Source organism: Falco naumanni, chromosome 5, assembly GCF_017639655.2.
Source record: "Falco naumanni isolate bFalNau1 chromosome 5, bFalNau1.pat, whole genome shotgun sequence".
NCBI classification, from domain to species: domain Eukaryota; kingdom Metazoa; phylum Chordata; class Aves; order Falconiformes; family Falconidae; genus Falco; species Falco naumanni.
In genome coordinates this window covers 77,197,441-77,224,386 of record NC_054058.1, presented here as the reverse complement: position 1 = coordinate 77,224,386, position 26,946 = coordinate 77,197,441, and the positions used below count along the sequence as shown (strand labels likewise).

At 37.8% G+C, this 26,946-nt stretch overlaps 1 protein-coding gene across 4 annotated transcripts in view; it reads left to right on the top strand.

Annotated features, from left to right (window-relative positions):
* The window catches only part of SRPK2 (SRSF protein kinase 2), a 148,252-nt gene that overhangs the window by 79,502 nt on the left and 41,804 nt on the right, over positions 1-26,946 (top strand). For all 4 annotated transcript variants that reach the window (XM_040593998.1, XM_040594000.1, XM_040593997.1 and 1 more), the window contains exons 3-6: positions 18,251-18,402; positions 25,377-25,485; positions 26,041-26,128; positions 26,381-26,468. In XM_040593998.1, the coding sequence (XP_040449932.1) occupies positions 18,251-18,402; positions 25,377-25,485; positions 26,041-26,128; positions 26,381-26,468 (437 nt within the window). The remainder of the gene's footprint in view (positions 1-18,250; positions 18,403-25,376; positions 25,486-26,040; positions 26,129-26,380; positions 26,469-26,946) is intronic.

The following is a 26,946-nucleotide window of genomic DNA, read 5'->3' as shown; positions in this document are numbered from 1 at the left end:
TGCTTCTGGTCATTGAAGATCTGATTATTAGGCAATATCTTTGGAAAGCATTTCAGCTATGTGTAATTGAACGTGTGTTAGCACATATAAGATAGTGTGGCGCTATTTCCAGTGGGACCTGACAGTAAGAAAAATAACTTTAAAGCGAAGTCAGAACAGACTGCCTGAGGTTTACCTTGAAATTTAAGTGCAAACTAATATTTTACATTTAAAAAGCAGTTTTCACTTAAGGATTTTTTCCTGTTCACTTTGTTGTATTTATTGTATTTATTATAGTGATCTTAGCCTTCTGCCCAGTTGATCTTAAAATTCCTAATACTGTTGACAAGTGCGTGCATTGTCCATGTGCAGTGGGTGATACACCTTTTGTGAAAGCTAGAATTGAGAATCCTGCTGAATGTCAGACTATTTGAACAAAGATCACTGTAGAACTAGAGTTCGCATTTGCTCAAATGAGTATTTTCAAACTAGAATTGTTTCATTATTCATTTTTATAGATCTTAATGATTCATAAAAATAGTTTACTTTTTATTTAATTATAGCCATAGGTAAATAATAGACATCTCTGAAAATAGCATTTTTTCTGTACAGAAATAGCTGAAGGGAAAACGATTTATTTTTTACATTACTGGGTTAAGTTGCAGCCTGCTACTATTCCGTAGGGTTTTTATTTGAATATATTCTTATCAGTTGAAAAATAATGAAGTTAGTTATAAAGGCCATGTCTTCTATGCAATCATGAAGTGAAAATGAAACATACTACAATATAAAATTTAATAAAACTTTTCAATATATTGTCCTGCTACAAACATATGGAAGATTTTGACCAATTTATAAATTGCCTGAAGCAACTACTGTCTTCTCTAGACTACATAGTCAAAATCTGCTTTAAGGTTGGAACTGTCTGAGCAGATTCTAGGCTTTTGCAAATAGATAGCAATGAAGCCCATGCCATTGGTTTTAAAATTGTTCTTATTTACCTTTACCTGTTGTCACTATGATATTTTCAGTTCATCTGTTTCCAGAGAAGCATTGTCCTTGACCAAACCTTAACTTTGTAACATGTTCAGTGCATTTTACTTGTGTTCTGGGAGTGTAAACTGAGTTATCACTGAAATTTAAATAGGCCCATATCTCAGTTGTAATCGTCCCCCCTAGTGATAAAAAGCAAAATTATTTTAATCAAGTTTGTTCACTTATTAATATAGCACTCATCATTTATTTGAAATTAATTACCTGTTTTTACTACTTACCTGATGTGTGAATTGCCCCCCTTTTTTACCATTGTTTTAAAGGGAGTTGAAGTCAACTAGGTTTTTAATAGTCTCCTCAACTTTCTAAATTAGGTGGGGATATTTTGTCGTCTTATACAGCTTCAGAACTGTAGTAGTGAGCACTCTCCTCCTCTTTTAGTTTAGTCTGTAGTAATCTAGTATTTTCACGTTGATACTTTCTTCCTGTCAGTGACAATTACTTCTTTTTTAAACTTGAATTTCTGTGGATGTGATGACTGCTTTGAAGTCACAGGTTGTATTGATAAACTGTATATGTTCTTTTCAAGACAGATGTAGTATCTTTGAGCCAGGGATAAAATTATCTTAAAGAACATGTCATCTTTGCATTATTATGCAAAGTGGATGTTTTATGGGGCTGTCTGATGTTAACTAAAGCAGAGCAAGAGTCTTTGTGTATGACTTTGGTAAATATTTTTAATTTCAGGTCTCTACAATTCTGGAATCTCATTTACTTAAATTTCATGAGGTACATAATGATTTTTATTTAAAATCATAGTTTAAAAGGAAATGTCATTTCCTTTTAGAGCTACTGATTAATCTACGTCTATTCAAAGAGGTAGTAACTCATAATCACAATCTCATTAGACAATAATTAGACAATCCTGGGGAGTCGCAGTGATATGAGCTAGTCATAGACCTAGGATGTGAAAAACAAGAAAAAGCCTGCAATCAAAAGTAGTTCTTTGTTTTCCAGGATCATAGAGGTTTAGGTTGGAAAAAACCCTTAAGATCATCTAGTCCAGCCGTTAATCCAGCACTGCCAACTCCACCACTAAACCACGACCCTAAGTGCCACTTCTGCATGTCTTTGAAATACCTCCAGGGATGGTGAATCAATGACTTCCCTGGGCAGCCTGTTCCAATGTTTGACCACCCTTTCAGGGAAGAAATTTTTCCTAATATCCAGTCTAAACCTCCCCTGGTGCGACTAGAAGCTGTTGCCTGTTGTCCTATCATTTGATATCTGGGAGAAGTGACTGACCCGCAGCTGTAGCTGCAGCCTCCTGTCAGGGAGCTGCAGAGAGCAGTAAGGTCCCCCCTGAGCCCCCTCCTCTCCAGGCTGAACAGCCCCAGGTCCCCCAGCTGCTCCTCACCAGACTTGTGCCCCAGACCCTTCACCAGCTGCGTTGCCCCTCTCTGGACACGCTCCAGCCCCTCAACGTCCCTCCTGCAGTGAGGGGCCCAAAGCTGAACCCCGTGTCCGAGGTGCGGCCTCACCAGTGCCCAGTGCAGGGGGACGGTCACTGCCCTACTCCTGCAGGCAAAGATGCAAACCAGATTATTTTGGTTATATTATCTGGTTGAAAGCATATGCATTTCTTTTTTTTTTTTTTTTTTTTAATCTTGGTGGCTCTTGGTCAAGAAGGTGCATCAGGCCTAGTTTACAATATTCATATTGGCATTTTGGATGTCAAAATGGCAAATGAGATTCATCCTCAATAAATGCTGACATGATACACATTGAAAATAATCATAACTTAGTATATAAAATAATAGATTCTGAGGTGATAATCATAATTTAGGGAACTACCATTGAAGTAGGTGTTTCATAAAAGCATTAGCTTTGTGTTCAGTAGTGATTAAAAAAGGCAAATACATGATTAGGAACAAATAAGGAGATGACACAGTAGAAAATATTATGCCAAAACATAAGCCTGTCACGCATCACCTATGGAATACTGTGTACAAAGGGTACAGCATGACAGGGTTGGGGGAAGAGTGAAGGGGGAGGATCTTGGATTATGGAGCAGCTTTCCTGTGAGGAAAGACAAAATTGAGTAGGACTCTTTGAGGCTGAAAAACAGATGGCAGAAGGAGATACAGTAAATGTCTATTAAATTGTGTGCTGGGGAGGGTGACTGCAGAATGACTGTTAGTAGGCACTTTTGGTATGAGACTCAAAGGATGTCAGTTGAAGCTGTGAGAGGGCAGATGCAGAACAAACACAAGAAGATGATCTTTTGGAAAAGCTGTCAGTGTGCTCTGGAATTTCATGCCATAGTATGTGGATGTTACAAGTTTCTATTGCTCAAGGGGGAACTGCATAGACTTGTGGAATAAATATCAGGTGGGAGTTACTAAATACATAGGACTCCCATCTGGTGGCCTCTGAGCTGCCATTTGTTGGAGACCGGGGGACTGCTTGGGGGAGGAAGGATCCCTGTGTGCTTAGCTTGCTCTTGTGCTTTTCCTTGGATATCTGTACATGTTTTTTCTAAATATATGATACTGGCCTATGTGGATCTTTGATATGTCCTAGAAGGGCACTTCTAATATTGTTGCATTCTTCTTAGGTGTGCTCCTTTTCCATGGGATTTCTGTCTCGAGAAGGAGAATTCATTCTAGTTAGTGTTTGTAACAAAGTATTTTATTTGGAAGAAAGGCTATGTAGGTGAGAATGAGGGTAAGACTCGACTCCAGTGATATTACCTATTACTAGATAAACTTTGGCTATTGGCTTATGGCATATGAAAGAACTATAGATCATTGAAATAAGTATTATGTCTTAGGTCACGTAGATCATGGATTTGAGCGTGCCTTTGAGAGTCCTTCCCAGGCTGTCTACGTGGAGAGAGAGAGAGAGTGAGTGTGTGTGTGTCTGTTTCTCCCGCTTTCATATTTCAGAATTCTTCCAGACAAAAAAAATACTTAAGACCTGTAGTTCTTTTCAAATGTTACCTTTGAAAAAGTGTTCTGAGAAAGTCTAACAGTGAGGAAAATTAGAGTTTAGTTTTTCCTTCTGTGTGTAAGAGTCTCTGCAGCATTTACTGCCCCTTGTAAATTGACTTGAAAGGTCATTTAGTTTTCCATTCTGTCATTTTACAGTAAGCTAATAAAGTTGTTTTGGTATTGAAAATGTTTTTTGAGCATTAACCATTGGGTTTGCCAATTTTGAATGTGTCTCCCGATCTCATGCCTGGTGTTGAAGGCTGAGCACTGGTGGTGGAGTCTCATCTTTGGAGATAGTCAATATAAGTTGTCTGGACATGGTTCTGGGCAACTGTCTGTAGGTGGCCCTGCTGTGGAGCATCAAGGGGGTTAGACCAAGCAACGTCCAGAGGTCCCTTCCAGCCTCAACCCTTCTGTGATTCTGTGAAGGCTAACTGTGTGGGCATACATAGCTAGTATTCAGAAAAAAAACCCAAACAAAAACTACACCACAAAAACCACCAGAATTGCAGGGTGGTATTTTTACTGCAATATTTTTACAGGAAATTTGTTTGAAGGGGTTGGGAGAGAAGAGAAGACATGCCACCCTGTTAAAAGAAGGGGAATACTGAAGGTTAGGTTGGTTTTTCATTGTTTCAAATTCTGTTATAAAAAAGCCTTTATAGTCTATCATAGCTTTTTGAGGGTAAGGCAAAGGTGTTGTCTTGCTCTTAAGGGAATAAATTCTAGATTTTTCACAGTGGAATTCAAGAACACAAGATTTTATTTACTTTTCGAGTACAGAGCTTGCCTGTCTTTTTGATTGAAAACTAGAGAGAGAAAAGAATACATTGAATTCTGCATATGTGCATATTTCCTGTGCTATGATTTTGAGGCTAGTAATAGAAATATACATTGAATGTCTGGTAGAAACGAGTCTGAGTATTCTTTAAGCCGCTTCAGCCAGTCTGCAGGCCTCCAATGAAATCATAAACATAGTATATATGTTCTCGGTTGCATATTATATAAATATTACTTAAGCTCTTTTCTTGCTTACATGGAACCTGTATTGGCAGTAGAAATCAGGGCCAGTTTCCATGGCAATGCGATGGCACTGGGAGAAAGGCTGATGCTGTGCAGTGGTTGGTATTTTTATGCAAGGGAAGAGATGCAGACCTACATTTTTAGATAGGAAATGTATTTCAAGACACACAAATATTTAAAAAAAATTATAAACCTTTTGAAAAGGTAGATCTGTATAACAACGGAAATTAAAACCTATTGTTTGCTGTTTGCAATAGAAAATTAATTTTTATTTGTATTTAACATTACAGGACAGCACTGTTAAATATATACACGATTAGTACTGCTATATTTGCATGGAGATAGCATGGAGTCTTCTGTACTGAGGACAGAGTAGTTTTGTGCTGGGGAAAACCAGGGACGAAATAGACTGAGTTTTAGCTTAATCTCCTAGCCTTTTTGGTCTAGCCTTTTCACCTTTTGAACTCTTAAACATTTTCATGGACATCTTTGAGGACTTTCAGAAAAATCTTGGGTTTTTTTATGGCAATCCTATCCCACTAGTTTTCTTTAGGTTTTCAAAATACAATCCTGGCTTGTTTGTTCTTTCAGTCCTCTGTTACCCTTCAGTGGTACTTGGTATACCTTTTCCTACGTCTTGCATGATCATAGGGATGGAGAAGGCTCTGACACTGATTTCCTTATTTTTATTCCCCCCTCCTCTATCACCAAGAGTGGTGAGGAACAGTGGTGAGGCCCCTTGTCCCTCCTATTTTCTGAAGACTGTCCAGTAGTTCTGCACAATTGCTCCTCCTTGTATATTTTTGATTGCCGTTTGTGTATTAGGTGTCATCATTATTTGTTCAAGGCATGGCTGTAGCTGATACACAGATACCTAAGGGAAATTCAGATGAAATTGAAAGTATTATGGACATTATTTTACAAACTGTCTTCCATGTACTTGTACAGATTGCCGATAGGGATAGACTGGGACATCAGGGGATGTGTGGTGAGGTGAAGAACTTGAAGGTTGTGTTTAATACAAAAAAAGGCTGTTCCTTATACTTCCCTAGAAGTTGTATTTCTAAGGAATTAAATCTACATTGATGAAATCTTCAGGTAGCTGTTTTCCTTTGTTATTGATGAAGAAGTTAGGAGTGAGGAAGGCATGATTTAAAGTTTGCAGGGGCCTTTCTAGAAATGCTACGTTTTCTTTTGGGTAGCAGGAGTCATTGAGGGAAGGGATTTCTACAGCTGGCAGTTTCTCTTTTATTTTTGATGGGATTAGGGTGAAGCTTTACTCATCTCTTTGCATTTCTCTGTGCCTCCTACACTGCAAAGTACTTGCTCTGCCTCAGTGAAGTGGGACGTTCTGAGAAGTCAGAACCTTCTGAGAAGATGAACCTAGCTGGAAGCAATATTTTTCCCAAGTGTGAAGGGCTCTGTTCGTCTCAATGAATCATCATCTCCCTTTCCCAACCCCTAGCACTATACAGTTACTCTGTATCTGGTGTTGCCTAGCAGTAATTCATCAAATGTCTGAAGGGAACTGATTTATCCTAACTGGGATTCTTGTAGAAATTCAAGTAGATAAAATGTTCACAGAGGAGTATTAGCCTCTTCCCTATGTCTGGCACCCACACTATCTATCAGGATTAAGCTCAAAGGCATTTTACAACTGTCCAAGGCAAGGCTTGGCTGCCTTGTCAAGCTGATGATTTAAAGATGTCTCGCTTCATAGCAGAGTATCTTCATCCCATCCTGCAATCAGCATGTGTTTCGGCTGTCATCTTTTCAGAGGTTTAGCAAATCAAAGGCTCTAAGTGATAGCCCATGTGCACAGTGGCACTGACTGCATATACTCATCTTCATTCAGGAGTAGAAAAACAACTTTGCTTCTGCAGTAACTATAGGTACATAAGGTGACACGAACCTGGTATGCTTTCAGTTCCTTTCAGCTCTGTCTCTTGAGGCAAGGGAGTTCAGCTCTTTAAGTTCCCTTCAGCTCTTTTCCATCCATTATTGCTGATAGTCAACATAGCTTCTTGAAGACTTCTTTGAGGCTTGTCAGATAACTGAGCCAATGCCAGAGTAGACTTCAGCTGGCATTTGCACAGACTCAGCTTAGCAAAAGTCAAGGCAATACATTGCAAACATATGTGGTGTGTCTTAGTTTTAGCATCAGTAAGATCAGAAGCTTTGCCACCACCATAACATCTTAATGTTTCCATTTTCAGCAGCAGTAAACTTACAAAGTTCCTTGAACCTCAGTTTCTGCTTGTAGTATGTTGTGGGTTTGCAGTCATGATGTCACTGTCCTTTACTGTCATTAGGACTCAGCACCAGAGTGTTTCTGACCTTTACTGTGCCACGCCAATTATCCTAGACATTTGACTCTTGAAACTTGGAATTGGCAAGTTCTTCAGTTTTGCAGACAGCTCTGTGTAGCGATTAGGTGCAGACACCGTTTTTCCTCCCTGAGAAACCCTGAGATGGGGTTACTCATGGAATAGAGGTGAACTGGAGGCGATCGCCTCCTGGTAGTTATAGTTGCTTTCCACTTCTTGCTGTAATCTGGGTTCAGAATTTACCTTTGCAAGATGAGCTTCCTTTCCTGAGGCGTGCTATTTTTCCGACCTGGTAGAGCTTCAGTCGGTATTGTGGTATCAAGGCATAAGGATAGATCTCCCTCTAGGAGGCAGGTGCATAGTGCATCTTTACAGTTCCATCTTCTCTACAAGGGAGAATATTCATCTGGGATACCACGACAGCTGGGATTCCTTGAGTGCTTTTCCACCATGGATGAGACTGTCTCTTGCTGTTAGGAATATTCCAATAAGTGAGTCATCCAGCATCCATGCTGTGAAGTAAAGCTTGCCAAGGCTGAGATGAGTCAGATGGTCTGATAACCCTTATTTTCAGACTTGCTGACACAAAAGAGATTCTGAAAACCTCATCAGGAATCGTCACAGTATATTTGGTATCCAAAACTGCCTCATCCAAGCCAGCTGAACCAGCTGGGCAGGGCTCTAAGATACTGAAGTGACTTCCCTAACTCTTCTGAAATGGCTGCTGCTTTTTGAAGATCCAGTCAAATGAAAGTACCTTTACTTGCAAGCTTCAAAAAAAAAAAAAATGGAGAGCTCCAAAATGGGCCCTAGAACCCACAAGACAAATGTTTGATGGGAATAAGGGATCGAAGGGCATTTCCCTGGGAATGTTGCATAGGCAACTTGGCACACGGAGGAATCTTACGGACTGAGGAATAGTGACCTCTGCACTAAGGGAGCTTGTGACAGGAGAGGACACAGAATGCAGTGGCTTTCAGAAATATGTTGTGAAATTTGCATAAAATAAATAAAAGGCACCATGTTCTATAAGGTGGTTAGGCCAGACATCAACTGTAAATTTTGCATTAAAAAGTATGCAAAGTAAAGTGAAAAACCTTATAGAGATTTAGGCACTATAAAAAAGAGATATTTTTGTCTCAGGAATTAAAGATACTGTTTTCTTCTAGATAATTTATGAAACAATTACCCAAATAAAAACTGCTTCCTTGTGTCTGAACAGTAATGGTTGCTACTGCCTCTATGGAGAAAAGACAAAAAAGATCAATTAAAGTGTCATGAATTGCATGGTGTATTACTTGAGAAGATGATGAAGGCCTCATTTTGTCGGTCTTATTACAGTGTGAAAGTTCTGATATTGGAGATGAAAAACCTGTCTCTTCTGGACTGTTCAGAGCTAAAGAGTGACCACGTTCTTGATTCCTTTTCTTTTCACCCCTATGAAACTGCTGCTCCAGAGCTGTCTCCCAGGTTCAGGAAAGCTCAGTAAAGCCAGGGTGCAGGTCTAATCAGACCAGCAAAAGCATGCCATGTTTGTGCTTACTGGCAGCTTGTTTCTTGGTCCTGGTCAATGTCCAGGTTCCAAAATAAAAGTTCTTGCTTATGATAATCCTAGAAATAGAAGCATGGATGCTAAAATTTTGTTCACTTCCAAGTATAAGTGCAGCCCTCAAAGTATTTGAGGCCGTATTTTAAACCCAGCTGCTTGCTGTTCGTATGTATTTCGGTGAGAATGGGTTTTCGTGAAAGACATGTCCGTTCCATTTTCTCACTTTCAACTGCTGCTAGACTTTGCAATGTCTTTGCTGCTTTTATGTATTTCAGTTATGAAAATGGATACTTAAATAAACATGACCGATCAATATATGGAAAGAAACTCAAAGCAGGCATTTTGTATATTGTACTTATTTACTTATATATCGTTACGTATATACTTACGTACTTATATATGGGTACTTATATACCCCAAATGGAAGAATTTTAGTAACTTTTGAACACTGGCAACATGTTTTTGAATGATAGTTATATTTGCAACTTAAGTCTGATATTTAAGATAAAAAGTTTTAAGTTACTGCTGTTTAACTTCCTTTTATTATTTGACACTGCGCTGCAAGCATGGGTTCTTTCACAGAATGCCACTACAAACTGCGAAGAGTTTTGTTAAAATTCTTGTAAAGTTATATGGTTACTATAGATGTTACTAGCATTTTTGAAGTTTGGGAGGGTGTTTGTGTGCTCAGTCTTTCATTTTGGAAGAAAGTCTGTTAGTGAAAAGGAGTTAGGATTGTTAATGTAAATAAAACGCTCCTTGCAGGTTAACAAGGTGAAGTTTGGTATCAACAGAGTTCCAACTGTGGCATTCAGAATTTATCACTGCAGTAATGCTTAGTATTTCCTGCAGACAAGGTTCCTCTAAACTTCTTGGGTTCCTCTAATTGTTTTATTCATGCAGCCTTGTTCCTTCAGGCTCTTCCCCTGCCAGCTGGGTCTCTCTGTGTGTGTTCCATCCAAAGGAAAGGCTTGTCTGCCTACCCTTTTCTCATTGCTTGTAGGCTTGAGTTCCAAGACATAATCCAGAGCATGATGAATTTGCACTAACTGGGTGGATGGGTCTTCCAAACATTAACTAAGCGCTGAGATGAAAAACGCTTTTCTGCATTGAAATGATCACGTGAAGTCAGGATTAACGTTTTAGCAGGGTGTTTTTTGGTGAGGGATAAAGGCAAGAGGTACTCTGCTGCTGACTGCTTTTGAAATTAAGTGAAGGGTTACAATTTCACTATTCCTATGAAGTTTTTCTACTAGGCTGTTAAATAGGTAAAAAAGGGTGCAAAACACTGCATTTGTTGATCTGGTCCTTATTTTGCTTAAGACTATCACAGTTGTCTTCATATGGTTTCCAACACTTATAAATATACTTCCTTGTAGTGTATGTATGTTTATATTAACTCTAAGGAAGTTGTTGGCTTGTACTGATAAACAAAGGCTTAAGTTCCATATTTCATAATTTAGTTATGAATTCATATTTGAGTCCACCTTTTACTTCAAAGGGTCGTTGACTTAAGTGATTTTGATGCCAAATTAAGTTAAATCTTAAGTTTTCCAGGGGCAGATAGGGCTGTTGGAGAGCAAGGGGTGCTTTTTCCCCCTCCCCTTCAAAACTTGCAGATTTGTTGCTAGTGGCAACAGTAAGATACTGAACCAACAGCAGCATGTTTTCTGGTTATTTCTTCTTAATAGAAAGATTAGAAACACTGTAATTTAACACACCAAAGATAAAGTCAGACATTAAACAGTGTAACAATGTAACACACCAAAAAGAAAGTAAAAAAATAATTTCCATTTATACACTTATGAGTCATTCTGTTAAAAGTAATCCATCACTCAGCTTAACTATAGCAGGAGGAAAAAGAAGTCAAAGCAAATTGTGGCTACTTTTGTTGTGGCGTGCCAGTGTTTCCTGCAGGTCTTCTAATCGGTCAGAAGCGGAGGTGTGTATGCAGGGAGACGGAGGAAGGAGCCATGCAGCGTGAGAAAGGACTGCAAGAGGATTTGGAGAAGGTGAAGCTCCGTATGTGGTGTATGAGACTGGCTTGGTTTTTAACTAGGCTTCTATCATTACATTGGAGTGATATTCCTTATCTGACTGACTTCAGGGTGGAGGTTTCATTTCGGCATGTTAGGATGCGTGTATAAGAAACTATGTATTCTCTGTTGATCAGTACATATTCCACAAAGTTAGGATGGCTGTTTCTCCTCTTCGGCTTTTAGGAATTTGTGCCTTTTAAAAAAAATTGTAGTAACTTTTTCAGCCTTTATAACACTTTACTGATGACTGGAAATATGGGCAAAATGTAAGCTGCTGAGTGTACAGCTAGGTGTTTTCTTTTTGGATCACCCGCTGGGTCTGCTCTTTCTTTTTTAACTGTTGACTTTTTTCCTCTGCAAGTCTGTAATGGGTGACTGATCTGGAAAGTAGAACTCTGCAAGAAAAACAGTATTTGAGGAGGAAAACATAATACCTTGGCAAGTTCAGTAAAGATTGAAGCGTTGTGGATAGATTTGGCTTCTGGTTTGCTGTCTTAAGAATATTTTAACAGAATTGTATGTGTTTCAGAATAAAATTTCATTTGGGACTGACTTGCAGAGTTTGAAACCAGTTATTTCTGGGAACTTGGTGTAAATGCATGCCAGAGAAAGCCCAAAAGAGCTACCTCCTCTAATGTCTACAAACCTGACAGACCTTACTGCTACATCTTACTTGTGATTTGATATAATGGCAGGCTCCTACGGGTTCCCCTCAACTCTGCCCTTAGCAATGTGTTCCTCCTGCTCACCTTGCCTCTGATGTGGCTGCAGAGCGAGGGGGCCCGGTTCATGGGTCCGCTACCCGTTGTGGCTGTGTAATTGCTAGACCTAGCACTGAGCCACGGGAGAAGCTCTATGGAGATGAGCAGAGAATGGGAAGGATCTCTCTTTGCACCAGCACTCTGCTGCTAGGCTGGTGTGGTGGCGTGGTAAGACTGCAGTACTAGCTGCTTGAAATGGTATTGATTTATAGTACTTGTAGTTCAGAATGGAAGAAGGCAGAGTTCCTTGGCTTTTTGCTTTGAGTTTGGATATATGTCGAAGCCCAAGGTTGCCTCCAAAAGGCTAGTAAGCTGGGTGGGAATGAAAAATTCATTCTCTGTCTTGCTGTTTGTTTGAGGTTACAGAATCTACCATGTCTCAGCCTGCTCTATTCCAGGAAGGGTTTCCACTGGTGCTTCGATTAATGTTTGATGGTATGATGGTATTTCTCGAAGGAATGTTAAGTCTCGGGAGGAATGATGATTTTGTTTGATAATGACCAAATGTAGAAACTGTTTCATGCTTGTGACTTGCCAACAGTCTCTCTTATTATGCATGGATTTTCTAGAATTGGAAATTGTAGTATAGTTCTGCACTAGAATAAAACACACATAGCATTTTTCATGTAAAGCAAAGCTGTCTCTGGAAGTTGACATTAACAATTTCTTGGAGTTAGTTAAAAACATGTCTCCTTATGCTGCTCTGTTTCCTTCTGGATTTATAGACTTTGTTTCTACAAACAGTAAGATGACCTCTGGCATAATTTAAAAAACCTATAGTATTACAAATAAATCATAATAGCTCTAAAATTTTAAATTATTCAGAATTATAACCAGTTTAAAATCTTACTTGAAATATACAGTATCATTTTGTTCCTTGAAGAAGAACTTCAGGGTTGTTTTGATCTTTCTTTGTTTTTATTGCTTGTTGTATGTGTGTGGGTTTATTTAGAAAGCCTTCATTTAAGGCTGCCTCCAGTTCAAAGAGCTCACTGTTAGAAGACACCTGTCTAATTAAGCTAAATCTGCATTTGGGAAAAAGAACAGGCAAGAGTTCAACTGGTAAAGCAGACACCATTTGAACAAAAGAGAGAGAGATATCCAAATAACTGAGTCCTTAAGCAATTAGTAACAGCTGGAAGAAACTTGTGTATAGAGATTTCAGACTTTGCTCTACAGTACCTGTGAGCCTTGCTCGGGAGCATGAAAGATTTGCCTTCTGGAGCTGGAGGGAGGCATAGCTGGAGCTCCTTCCAGATGGACCCACACCCACTCATAGATTTCCTAAAGCTCACATCTCTTGGGAGGTTTACAGCACATTTCTTCTGATTTTTGCCCTCCCCCTGCCTCCTGTTTTTTGGGGTTTTTTTTGTTGTTTTTTTCTTTTTTTGGGGTTTTTTTTTTTTCCTTTTTAATTTGAATTCCCCAAAGAGCCTCTGCAGACAGGTTGGGAGTCTAGTAACATCATTAGAATACAGTTTATTCCAAATTTTATTTTATTAAATAGATGGAGTCCTTTTAACTTATTTTTATTTGTATTTTCTCTTAGCGAAAAAATTTTCTGGCTGCATTGATCTGAAAGTCTTAAGAGTTTTGTTTTTCCCTTAGATCGAAGTAATTCTTTGCTTATCGCTACCAGTTTCTGCCTCCTTCCTTTTTTTTGTTTTTATCATTTGACTCAAGTCTGTTCTCCTTATGAGACAACGCTCTCCTAAGTTGGGAGAATCAGGTGAAGGTTTTAGCTACATTCAAGGTAAAGTTTTGTTTACCTAAAAGTAGTCTTTAGGTTAATAAATTCAGTAGTTCACCATGCCTAGAGTACAGTGCTCATAGTGTTCCTCCTGTTATATGCCTGTTCCCCTTGGAGAACATCATGAAGATTTCTCCAAGTAATCTTGTTGTATAGCAATCTTGCCTGCAATCTGTTATTACCCATTACTTGATAGTAACAATAAACACATGGGTTTTTGTCTGTGTGGGGTTTTTGGATAAAGAGGCCTGAAGTCTGTTTTGGTTTTTAGTAATGGAAGCCATTCATTTGTTGAGGAAAAGGAAGGAATGTCTGAAGGTGAAGTGACTGCGTGAGGTCAGACCCAAGGTGTGTCAACACAGGCGGCTGCCTGTGGAAGGGTGCAGGGTTGGGCCCGATACACTGAATACTTTGCCAGATTCAGTGATCTGGGGCTGATGCGCTTCGTGACTCAAAGGTGGCTTAGTATTAGCTATGGGTTGATTTTTCTTCTGTGAGTTATCTCTGAACCCTGTTTGAACTTGGGTAACTCCTCTTATCCATGATACCCAAGGAAAAAAGGTGGCTTTAGTTTTTAACATCGTGTTGTATAAGTATTTTTTTTCTTTAGATTTTTTTGTCAATTTGGCTCAATTTACATGGGGAGAGGCAGTGTACAGTCATTTCCTATTTGCTTTCTCAGTGCCTCTCAGGATTTTATAGATGTCTGCTATCTGTTTTCCTGACTGAAGAGTTCTGGTGTGTTCAGATGCTTCCCATATGGAAGGCGTTTCATGTTTTTAATCACCCTTGCTGCTATTGTTTTGCCTTTTCTAGAACAGAAGAACAGCAAACAACCCCACAACATCAACAACAAAAAACCTGAACAGTTCTTCCTGAATTTCTAATGATAGAATTTTTCCAGCATTTTCAGGTTGTAATGTTACAGAGATTGCTTTTACTGTTGGGCGTTCCCTGTTTGGAACATGGAGCAGTATGTTCATTAAGTTGTCAGTAATTCTGTATTTCTTAGGGTGGGCAATCGGCGTTCTGGCATATTTTGCTTCAAGTTCACTGCAGAAGAGAAATGCTTCAACTTTTACTTTGTCTTTTACTAAGCATTCCCTCTAGGAGCAGGGTAAAAATAGGATTCCGTTGCATTTTGATTGGACTCTGCGGTAAATCTATTTTTGTCCATTTAAAACAGATTAATTAAAAGATAAGATATCCTGGCTAGTGTTTGTTATTGTTTGTAATGCTACTTTCAGTACAGCTCTGAGATTTGTCATTGTAGCCTGTGGAGATGGTCAGTTCTCTGCATACCTACTGACAGAATACTGTGAGTCTAGAGATGGTGTGTCATCTTCTTCTATTAATTGTTTATGCTCAGATGGTGATGAATCTAGTAGTGATAGTATCTAGTAGTGATAGACCCCAGAGTAGCAAATGATTACTTCATAAAAAAGAAAAACAGGTTTAGTTATGTTACATAATGCATATCATAGCATGCAGCTTTTTAGGAAATAAGAAAGAGTAATAACCTGAAATAATGCAGTTGTTGAATAGCTTATGTTATGGTAGGTTTTGACAGTTACGTTTCTGAAAAGGAAATGGAGGTGAGCATGCATGTGTATTACTCACAGTGTTCTTAACGGCTGAACTTTTAATGCCAAAGATGTTTTAAAGTCCACTTTGAAGAAAAAATAATTCACGTTTTAGCAAATTCTATACTGGAAAAATGCAATCTAAGCTGAATAATATATATATTCATGCCACATATTGTAAAGGAAGATATTGTGGAAACATTCATCATAGCTTCTCTTTCCAATTCAACACAAGGACTACTAAAAAAATGGCAAAATCTGATTTCTTTCATCGACTCATGTCCTACCTAACTCTGAAATTGTGTACTGGCAGAAGAGCAACCATCGGTGATGCCAGGATGTGTTATTCGACTTGCAGGCAGAATTTAAGCAGCCAAGTCAAGTGTTAAAGATTTGATCTTTACGTATACCCCAGAAATGTGACCGTGAACAAAACATAAGAACAGTGCTAAGAATCTCTCACTAAAAATCCGAAACTGAAGCAAAAAATGGCAAAATAAGCCAATAATGCAGAATTAGCAGACTGATGTAACCCAGTAGCATTTCTTTCCTTCACCCTTCTTCATGTACTAGTATTTGATTGCTTCAAAAGGTGCAAGCAAAACTAAAAGGGCAAATGAAAGTTCTTCCTGACTTTAAAACAGTGTTTTGCTATTCACAGATAAAATCATAACTAACTCCATAAGGAAATAAAGTAGATGTCCACAAAGGACAATAAGACAACACTCCTGAATAACAAATACAACTAGGATTGGAGACAGGAAAAAACCCTTTTCAAAATAAAACTAAATATAGTAGTATGAGAAAGTAGAGCTGCTTCTGAGTCTTTTTTTCATCTGTTTCCCTAGGAATAAATTCAGATATTGGCTGTTTTGAAATCTAAAGTTGTACACTTCTTCCTCTCTTCAAGAGAGATTCTTGGTGTTCCTTGATGTTTATTTCAAAATGAGTGACAAAAAGTGTGATTCTCAATTCCAGAAATATTTCCAGTTCTCTTTAAAGCATCATCTTTATCGTGTGCAGAAATAGACCAAGTAGTTGCTATCTTAAAGACAAAATTGTCACAGCTTCAATGGATTTTTGAACTTAGGACCCCTGTGCCACATTGCCCTAACCTACCCTAGGTTTTCCAATATTTGTACCATCTGATGTGATCAAAACAACAACATAGAAACTTGAGGTCAGAATGAAGTAAACCGATGGTACTGTCCAAAATAATGAGTCCAAGCACTGATGAACGTGCCTCTGTTACCTGGCACACTGCTTTCAGATCCATTTATGAAGTTCAGGCTCTTTTGCTCTCCTTTATCTTTCTTGCTCATCATTAGTATTATTAATTTTTGAGTGTTCGTTGTTCTTGATCTGTGTATCCAAAATGGCCTGTGCCCAGCAGGTGAGATTTCAAGGTTTATAATGTAGACTGTTACACATGATTTGTTTGGTTAAAGCTTTTTGCCAATATCAGACTGGGTGTGGGGGCCATCGGCTTGCTGACACTGTGAAACCAGGCTACTGGAGGGCCACTCATCTATCATGTAGTAAGATTAACTGGCCAGAGAACGTGCTGTACCTTCCTTTTGCTATATCGGTGTGGTTTCCTTGCAATGTACAATATAGAGACATCTGTTGGGAACAAAAGAGGAAAGATAAAGGCAAGAAAAGCGTAATTTATGTAAGTAGAAGCACATGCAAACATATTTATTGTTTATCCTACAAATGGGTCCCTTCTCTCTCTTCTGCTCTATCCTAAGCTTTACGCAGTTAAAAATTACATAAATTTATTTATTATAAGATTTCTTATTATTACTTAAATATTAATAAATTAGTTTAAAATATTTCTTTTTAAATCTGACCATATACTGAAGGAACAGAAGAATGCTGTTATCTGGAAGGGGTAGCAGGCAGATAAATTTGGTATGTGCAACTTCCAGTGATGTCCTTTAAAGCAAAGGCATAATAGCAGCTGCTGTGCAGGCGGTGCATGTTGCCAGTGGAATTTATTTCTGACAAACTGTGTGCTCTTAGACTCCAAATGCTTTGTCTGTCTTGAACAATCACAGTGTGTAAATGGGAGGAATTATAAGGAGGAGGACTATAGGGGTGGGACAAACAAATGCAGTTTTTACTCATGATCAAGGAAGTATTTGAATCTGAATTATAGGAGCTGAAGAAATAGCAAATTACTGATTTCTTTTTTTTATTGTATGAATGACAAATTACTGTTAATACAGTATTTTTCAGATGGCTTAGATTTGAAGTAGTTACAAAGGCAAATTATGGAAACCTTTGTTGGCATAAATGCTTTAAGTTGCAAATTTATTTTGCAAGCTGTCATTTGGCAAATATATATTTTTTAATTTTATGAAGTATGAATATGAAAAATAACTCTGTCAAACTGTTTGGAGAAGGCTTTCTTAATTGTTTGATAAACAGGTATACTTCAACCCCAGATTTAATTTTTTATGTGTATTGAAAATATTCAGAATTTGAAAATTTAATTTGTAGGTGTTTAGCAATACCAAGTACAGCCTGTCTCAGAATAGGATCTAAAACATATCATTTTTTGGGTTTTTTTTTTTTCTAAACTGGTGATGCAATGCAAGTTGGAAAACGATGTCTTGGTTGGCAGTGTTTGGTTTTGGTGATTTTTGTTTTATTTTGTTTTTCGGTTGGTACATATTAAAGCATGCTGTGTGAGTTCTAGAAGTGCGTCATAGGCTACCTAGGAAGATTAATTTTTCTCTCTTACTTCCTAATAGCTGATTACAGTATTTTGTATACTGATAGAGCTTTCCGTGTTCTTTAGCAGCAGCTACAGATGAGAAGTGCATTAAGTCGTCTGGTTTGGGTCAGTGTTGCTAGAAGATTGTTTCTTGCTGTGTATTAACAAGATCTTTCTTCCTCTATCACCTTTTGAATAACTTGATATTCTCTGAAAAATATTTCTTCTCAATCATGCTCAGGAAGATAAGTCGAACATATTACTTGCTCATCAGAAATTCTAAAAGCTTGTCTGTATCTGATAATATACTTCATCTGTCTTTTGCAAGCTGTTCCAGCAAGTAAGTCCAAGTTTACTTGAGACTTGCTTTTGGCCTGGTCAGGTGCATCCCCAGGGTCTCACAGGTGACAGGAAAGATGACAGTGAGAATAGAAGTGAGATGCATTGCTAGTATTTTTCAAGGCATTTTTTCCTCCCCCTGTTACCCCTGTGTGGAAGCTCTTTACTAAATACGCTGTCTTTCATTTTCAGGCCAGAGCCTCAACAGAAAGCTCCCTCTGCACCTCCACCTCCACCCCCGCCCCCACCTCCGCCCTTGCCGGAGCCTACACCACCAGAGCCAGAGGAGGAGATTTTAGGGTCTGATGATGAGGAGCAAGAGGATCCCGCAGATTACTGTAAAGGTGTGTGCAATTCAGCAGTGTCGATGGGCATAAGCATTGTTGCGCAAGCCTTAACACTGGTTCTTGTGAGGCTTTTAAAAACCTGATCTTTATTTACAGAATTTATTTATACAAGGATTATGAACAACTGTGTATTTCAGGTCCAGATGCACAACTGTCTTCAGCTTTACTTTTTCGCTTAGCCATAGCCTGCTTACACGTTTTGCAATAAGTGTATGAATACCGCATCTCTGTTTTCTTCCTGATGTCCTAGTTATAACAATAGTGAAGAAACTTTTCTTGATTGATGTTAGTTACAAGAGAAACAAAACCACCCAAACAAAAACAAACAACCCCTCCCATGCTCCAAAAAGTTCTAAAACGCCTTGATGTTTTTAACATCATCAACTACATTTATTTTTTAACCTGTATTTTCCCCCTTCTTGTCCTTCTGCACCAGCCCATGTTACATGCTTCTTTTTCATGTTGTCTTTCAGAGCCCTCAGTGTTGTCTGAAGCTCTCTACATCCTTGGTTTAGCTCTTCATTTCTGGAATTCTTGTAGTTGCTGTATTCATTTTGTAAATGTCATTAAGTGCAAGAAAACATGAAAGTGCAGTACAATAGCATCAATACTTATGTTTGTTTAATGTCGCTGCTAAAGTTGCAAGTCTCTTCCCGTTAGTGTAAAACGTATAGTGTACTTACATGAAAACCCAAAGTTGATAGACTCGTTATTTATAATTTATCTATCATATTAGTTTTCAAGGATATGAATTTACTTTAGGAAACATCAAAGTTTTATCGCTTCAGATTAATGTTTTTGAACAGCCAAAAAACACTGCATGCACACTGACTATATGTGTTATGCTGTATTCCTCATACCAAGAAGTGCTTTCTCCGTCAGATATGATGATGTCTTCTTAATCAGAAGTTTCTGTGTAAGCCTGGACATTTTAAGTATCCCCTCTCCCATCCTGGAAAAAGTGTTTTGTATTTTCAGCTTTAACAGTTGAAATTATTCTTCAAAATATTGCATTTTGGTGTAAGAAGTTTTATTAATATGTGGTATTTCAAATGTTTAGGTGGCTTACAGATACCAATAGTGAAAAAACAAACAGTAAACTCAAACTAAATGAAGTCTACAGCAGGGAAAAGAAAAACGTGTTGCTAAGGCATGTTTGTATTTTTTTTAAAGAAATATTTCTGTTACAGCACATTTGTTCCTTAAGATAACTTTTGGTATCTGTAACATCTTCCATCATTGAGTAAGGATTTGTTGTTTAAACATCTGTTTACTTCTAAACATCTCTATTTCCTTGAGATTAAGTGTTTCAAGGCCCCCACTTAATTCTTCCCTGAAGTAAGGGCTGCATTTAATTTCAAACAATCCATTGTTGTCTGTGTTCCAGTATCTCTTGCAAAATGTCACCATCTGGAGAAGCTAGATCACAAAACAAATGAAAAAAGAGTCTAAGTATACAGCCTGCTTATAAGTTACCTGTTTAACTGAAGTCTCTGTGACTATAAGCAGGTCAGTAGTGAGATCTGTGTGCTTTTACAATGAACTGCGTGTTATGCTGAGGTGTTATGCTGAGAATACTTCCAAGTTTCCTGAAAAATTAAAGGCGACTTCTGTACACTAAGGGTTCTTCAGAATTCTTCTGGTTTTGGAGCTCTGAATTGGGGGAAGTGTGTTAAAGATGGTTGAAGCTTTGCTTCATTTAGATGTCATAATCATTATTTGTTTATGCGAGAACAGTGTTTTTGTTGCTTCAGTAGATGATTTATTTACCTATTTTCTGACCGTAATTTCCTGTAAGACTGATCAGTACATTTCCTGCTTTTGGTCTGCTGGGCTTGAACTGAAGGAAGGTCACCATAAGAATCTAAATTCAATGGCCAGATTGGGATGATCTGGGGCCGTGTGGACTTTCTGTTTGTTTATTTTATATTTGGTATGGGGAATGAGTAAGTTACTTGGAAAAGAATTCCAGGGATGGCTTTTAGATACGTTATTTCCATTTTTTTGTGAGGTGTTTTATTAGTTTGAGTATGTTTTTCTATTTTGGGTAACCTTACCTGTATTTACAGTGTGGAAGATAAATATTTGGAATTTATCACACATTACTGGAGTGTCTCTTTTCTTCCTAATTTTATCTCCAGAATGTCATTTTCCCAGGACCTTTGAGTGAGACACAGAGCATACTTCATCTGTTCTCAACCCTGATCTGAAATCTCATAGGAGGGCAGTTTTGATGAGAGAGTATATAGTTAATTTTTTTAATGAATTCCACATTTTACCTGTTACTGTACTTCCCATTGCCAGGGTATTTTTGTTACTAATTTTTTTAATCTCAGATTTTAAAGAATATGTTACTATGTGCTGGGCTTACACCTTCACCACATTACATGGTGTTTAGTAAATAGTCATAATAGTATTTTCAAGCAAGAAACAGGATTAGTTTCAGGTAGTACCTGATGTGAAAGAGAAAACTAACAGCCATCAGTGTAAAGCAGACTGACCTCGGTTCCCCCTGGGCATCCTCCAGGGCCTCTTTAAATCTGTGAAATTACTTCTGTTGGTGTCACTGAATTTACATCAAATGCTTTTCAAATCTTCATTTGTTTAAGGAATGAAAGTATCAGAAGTCTAACTATGTGATTTTTGAAGGGGTATTTAGGCAGTAAAGCTAGGATTTTTTTCTTTTCTGAAAAGCCTTGAAACACTTGGAGATTTTTTTTCAAGAGCCTGTTGTGTCATGGGTGTAATTGGAATTCTTTGCTTCTCTGATCATCATCTTTGCCCCCTAGAGATGTCTCCCATTCATCCAGTTCACAAAGGGAATAATTCCCTATACAAATGTAGAACTAGCCAGCTACAATTACCAATACATTCAGGAGACATTTAGGAATAATGATCTCATTTTTCTGACCCTCTTTCTTGAGTACATGTAGCTGGCTAGCTAGCTGTGAGACTTTTTCTGCGTGTGCTGCAGTGAATAGGACAACAGGTTTTTTTGTAACATTATCAGCAGTGCCGCTTACACATTGTGTATTTTCAAATACCAATACTTTTTTTCCAAAAGCGCATAATTTTTCTCAACCCGTTAACTTCGCATAGATGCTTTCTTTTTACTACTATTTAGAAATACTTCCTGTGTGATGAAGAGCTTAATTACATTCATCATAGGATGACACCAGTTTTTAAAATGCATTTAACTAAGCGTGTCGTTACCTGGTTGTCCACAACCTATAAATGAGTATGTTGCTGACATGAATAATCAAGGAGTTATGTGTGCAGGAATGGTAATCGATTATTTCCAAGACTGCTTATGTTGTGGCTTAGGACAGTAGAAAGTATCTTGTGAAGTGTGTATATATATGCTCAGAGAATATGCTAGAGCTATTGGTATCTGTAGCATATGCTGGTGTATTGCTATAATTAGTTATGACAGTACTGTAGGAACTAAAATAACTTTGCGTTTACATATATAGTATTGTTATTCTTGCAGTACGTAGATTTTACTAAAGTAACTTGGCAACCCCCAGTTTATTAACATGCCTTTAGTGTCTTTGACTGATTTCCTCCATAGGGTGTTCTCTTTCCTGTCTCTGATGGGAAAAAAACTATCCCAAATTTTTTATATTTTTGACCCTTTGAAGCTATCTGCAGAGTGGCACTCATAAAGCATTTATTTACTTCAGGTATTCTTAGAAGTAATGTTTACCTGCATTAAAATTCTTCATAGTTGAGTGTTATGCTGTTAACATGTTAAAAAAGCAAATACTTTGTCTAGAAGTAGTTTTTTTGCACTAAACGTTGTTTTATATACTTGAAGGCTCAATTAGCACCATTCTAGCAGTGCAAAAGGCTGCATGAATTTTGAGTGTTTTCCTAATACATCTGAAGCCATACAACTGTTAAGGAATGATTTAATATGACAAGATATTGAAGAAAATAGTAAAACATTCCAGAAATATTTGTATTGTTGAATTTTAAAACCTGTTTGCAAGCTGTGGAGAGGTGTTAAAACTGCATGTTAAATACTTTTCAGTTTTTCTAATTAAATCTGTTTGCAAAGGAATAATGATTATACAGAGAATAAAGTCTACTTCTCACTGTTCTCATGCAATGATACATGCTGGACAGAACTCAAATTGGAAGAAATGATACTGTGATAATGAATTATGTGGAACTGTTTTGAGTAATTCTTGCTGTCAGGTCAGCAGACTTGATTAATTTCACAAATGCAAACCTTTTCAGTAATGGAAAGGTAAAATTGCTGCATGTTCTCTTAACCTTCCACTCACATCTGTCACTTTGTCGTCCTGGGTAGAGTTCTATGGATTTACCAAAGAGTAATAATACTTTTTTCTTTTCTTTTCTTTTCTTTTTTTTTTAACCAGTCAATAGCTGTCTTAAAATATGATTATATTTTCCAGATTTTTAAATATTTTAATCAGCTGTTACTGCAAGGATGGTTAAATAGCCAAATTAAAATTTAGTTTTGTTTTTAATGGTTCTCTCAGTATGGATTTGTGTATGAGAGTTTATTCAGAAAAACTGATGTAATAATGAAGCTGCAGTAGACTTGGGCTTTATGTTGGTTATTGCTGTTTCTTACTGCAGATGAAGTGGACAGCATAACAGTCGACAATTCTAAGTCAGTGTCCCCCACTCCTTTCCTGGAGTGTGAATCCTGTCAGGTGTTCCAAAAGTGATCTGACTTTTCTTTGGGAAGTAAGTTCCCACTTGGCAACGTTGCATGTTCTTACTGAGGCTGACACAATTCAGCAGTGGAAATGAAGGTACCTTTTTAGGTTGCGAGGTTAGCTGTCCTGGCAGCTTTCCGTGGGCTTTTCCTTCACAGTGATGGAGGGGAGGGGGGGTCTTTCCCCAAGGAGAGGTCCCTGGGCCTTAGTCCTAGGCTGGTTCTGTATGTCTCAGTCTTCCTGTAATGCCCTGTACTGCTCCTGAACTAGGGCCTTTTTTCTTTGCTGTACTTTAACTGAAAACATTGGTGTCTGTATACCTACTGGTTTGTGAAATTACATGTTGTATGTGATTGTAAGTATACAGTTATTATAGGTTAAAAGTTTAAAGGTTGTTCTCATATCTGGGTGCAAAATGTCATGGGAAAGAAGAAACTTCAGCACCTTGCCAGCTAGGCTGGGGGAGCAGACTGCTCTGTGTGCCTGTGCATGCTGCTGATGCACAGCAGACTCGTTTCTGTGCCTGGTGAACATGCTTGGCCCTCTGGAGTGGTATAAACTGGGAGGCAGGTGGGCAGGGAGGTACATGCACTCGATGCTGTGTATAGCAGAGACTTACACTGCCCATCTCAAATCATCGCTTTCGCTTGGTTCAGACAGGCCCCTGCTGCGACGAAGAACTTGAGTGCTGCTTCCCTGATGCTCTGGGCCAAGCTGTCTGAGTCACTGCCAGCAGCATAATGTGTGGGAGCCCGGGCAGCTACAACCCTGTCAGATGGGTCAGCTTTTGGTTGAGGCTGTGAGCAAACCAGCAAGTGTCTGCTAAGCCTGAAGTTACACCTTAACATACAATTACCGAAGCTGTGTGTGTTTTAGAGTTTCCGTTTAGACATACAAACTTCTAAAGCAATACATTATTTAAGAATTACTGTTCTGTTGAATGTCTAACCTTTATCATTCAATCGTATGACTATTAAATTTATTAATCTGCTCTGGAAGCATTTGAGAAAAGTACACAAACTACTGAACTTCTGTTTAGACAAAATATGTTATTAGCAAAGAAAAGATCCAAATATATCCAGAAGCGATGTCACTGTTCCACAGGTAAAAAAGGAGATAAGAGAGAAGTCCATGTTTTAAATCCAAGGAATTAAGTGATAAGTTCACATTGTTGTCTTAACTGGGCACCAGTTCTAACAAGATTTTAATGGGATTTCAAAACAAATATAGCAAATTAGACATAATGATCTGAGGTTTTCCTAATTTTAAGTGAAATAATTGGTAACTGAGGATCCTGCCAAAGGATAGTTGGGTGTGACATTGTGAAGGACCAGAAAGAACCAAAGAAGTGATTCCTTGACAGCTGCTCTGAGTTGGCTGCTGGTGGTGTGCTGGAGGGTTGCATGGTGCAGCTTTATTATTTGTTTGCCATTTAGGCAAAATTGTACGTGTTATTATTAGCATGTTAAATACTGAATAATAATCTTGTGTGATCACTGTTTTCCTCTATGTTTCACTGGGAGGAAGCATGCCTCTTAAAATATGAAGGAGTTAAAAAGCTTCGTTATACTCCTCACACTAGCTAGAAACCTAAGCTCCAGCCTGCTCTGTCCTGTTGTCTTCCTGTCAAGGGGGCTTTTGAGGACCTGTGTAGTGGTGTAAGTTAGGACTGCAGACTTCAGTAATTAAAAAACAGTTCAAGCCCATAGTTGCCTGCTCTCTCTTCCTCACTGCAAAAACAGACATGAGAAAAATGCATTGCTGCTGTGGGTGAGGAGCAAGCAGAAGAGCATCGGTACAGTCTGCGTGGTTCGTAACATTTTCTCAGGAAGTATTTTATTGCTGCCTTTATTAGTAGAAAGCAAATGGGAATTAAAACAATCTCTGTTGAGATACTGCAATCATCCAAAATATGTTGACTGGAGAGGCTTCAAATATGATAAAGAAATAATGTAGATCTTTCCTATACTCTCTGTGAAGTGGAAGATAAGCCTGGGGAAATGGAGAACAGATGGTTATATTGCCACAAATAAAAGCTGTCAAGAGAGAAGGGTGAATGAACCCTACAGTAGTTACAGGACGTGAGATTTTTTTCCCTCCAGGCCAAGTAGGGCACAATGCTTAACATCAGAGTAGAATTTTCTCTATTTCTAATAGGTTTCCTATTTATAGAGCAGGACAATTTGAAGAGAAAGATTTCTACTACAAGAATTACTTGAAAACCTGGGAATTATTGTTTGTTTTCTGAATATTCTTTTTCTACTCATTTTTTCATGAAAGGAGGCTATCATCCAGTGAAAATTGGTGATCTTTTCAATGGCCGATATCATGTTATTAGAAAGTTAGGATGGGGACACTTCTCTACGGTCTGGCTATGCTGGGATATGCAGTAAGAAAACTATTTCCATTCATTTTTTTTTCTTAATATGTTATATTATTTTGTTTGCAGTAACTTACGTTTTCCATGCATGATAAAATTATGTAAATGTTTACTATCTTTTTATGCATAAAGATGTCTGCAGTCTTACTTTGCTTTTGATTAAGGGTATAGTTTATAAAAGCTCTCAGAAATAAGTGTAATTCTGTTTTCTTTTACAAATTATCTTTGCTTACTGAATGTGCATGTTGTCTTGAACATGTGAGAGTGAGCTGAATTTTTATTTCTGCTGTATCTATCTTTAATGAAAAAATATAATTATACCTTGATTGAATGATAAAAGTGTAACCAAATTCCTCTTTTAAAGACATTAGCATCAAGGAGACAAAATATCCAATAAATCGACTGTTAACACAGTATGGTTGAAAGTGGGTTTTAAGTGTAATTTCAGTGTTTTCTGTCAGACTACATTAGGTTATGAAATACTCTATTTAAAATTTCCCAGTATTTAAAGTATGTCTGGTTTAGCTCAGAGGATTTGTTGTAAATTTTTTTATTCTTTTCAAGGGGGAAAAGGTTTGTTGCAATGAAAGTTGTAAAAAGTGCCCAGCATTATACAGAGACAGCCTTGGATGAAATAAAGCTGCTTAAATGTGTAAGTATCATTCATGCAATGCAGTGCTCAATACCAGAAATAATAGTAATAATGAATGAAAAAAAAATCCTAGCAGAATATTGATCTTAAACTTTTTTTACGTTTGTTTTTTTTTTCCTGGATAGCTGGCTTATTATTCTGAATGATTTCTGAATCTCCAGAATATTGTTTAACTTCATGTGGAAAGGTAACTAATTAGTATTTTAAAGTGAATTTTCTCCTAAAATGTTACTGTTTACGTTCTTGGTTTAGGTTCGTGAAAGTGACCCTAATGATCCCAACAAGGATATGGTTGTACAGCTAATTGATGACTTCAAAATTTCTGGAATGAATGGAATTCGTATCCTTTTGAAAACATGGCATCTTCATTAAAAATGGTTTACTGATATAAGTAAGAGTTCAGTTCTGGTTTTCTTTCTAGTTGGTCTTACTTTAAATATGTAGCATAGAAACTTGAAAATATATGTAGATGCAAAGAGTAGTCCAGTGTATAACGCACTCACTGGAGTGGAAGTTGTTTAGCGTTTCCAAACACAATGCAAAACAACAAAAAATTCCTCTGAATCTTGTCATGGTCTGCTAGAGCTAGAGATAGTTTACTTAAAACCTGGAGTTTACTGAAAAGATTTTCAATAACCGAGGCTTACAGGAAATGTGTTTTGCTCTAGACTAGTAAAGGGAAAGAAAGCATCAGTGTCACAAAGAAGCTGGTTTCTGTTTTCTTGTGGAAAATGTGAGGGCATGGAGATTCTTCTCTTGTTTATGTGATCCTCTTTTGGCCAGGTGTTAACCTGTTTTTTGGCAAAGGTATTTAAACT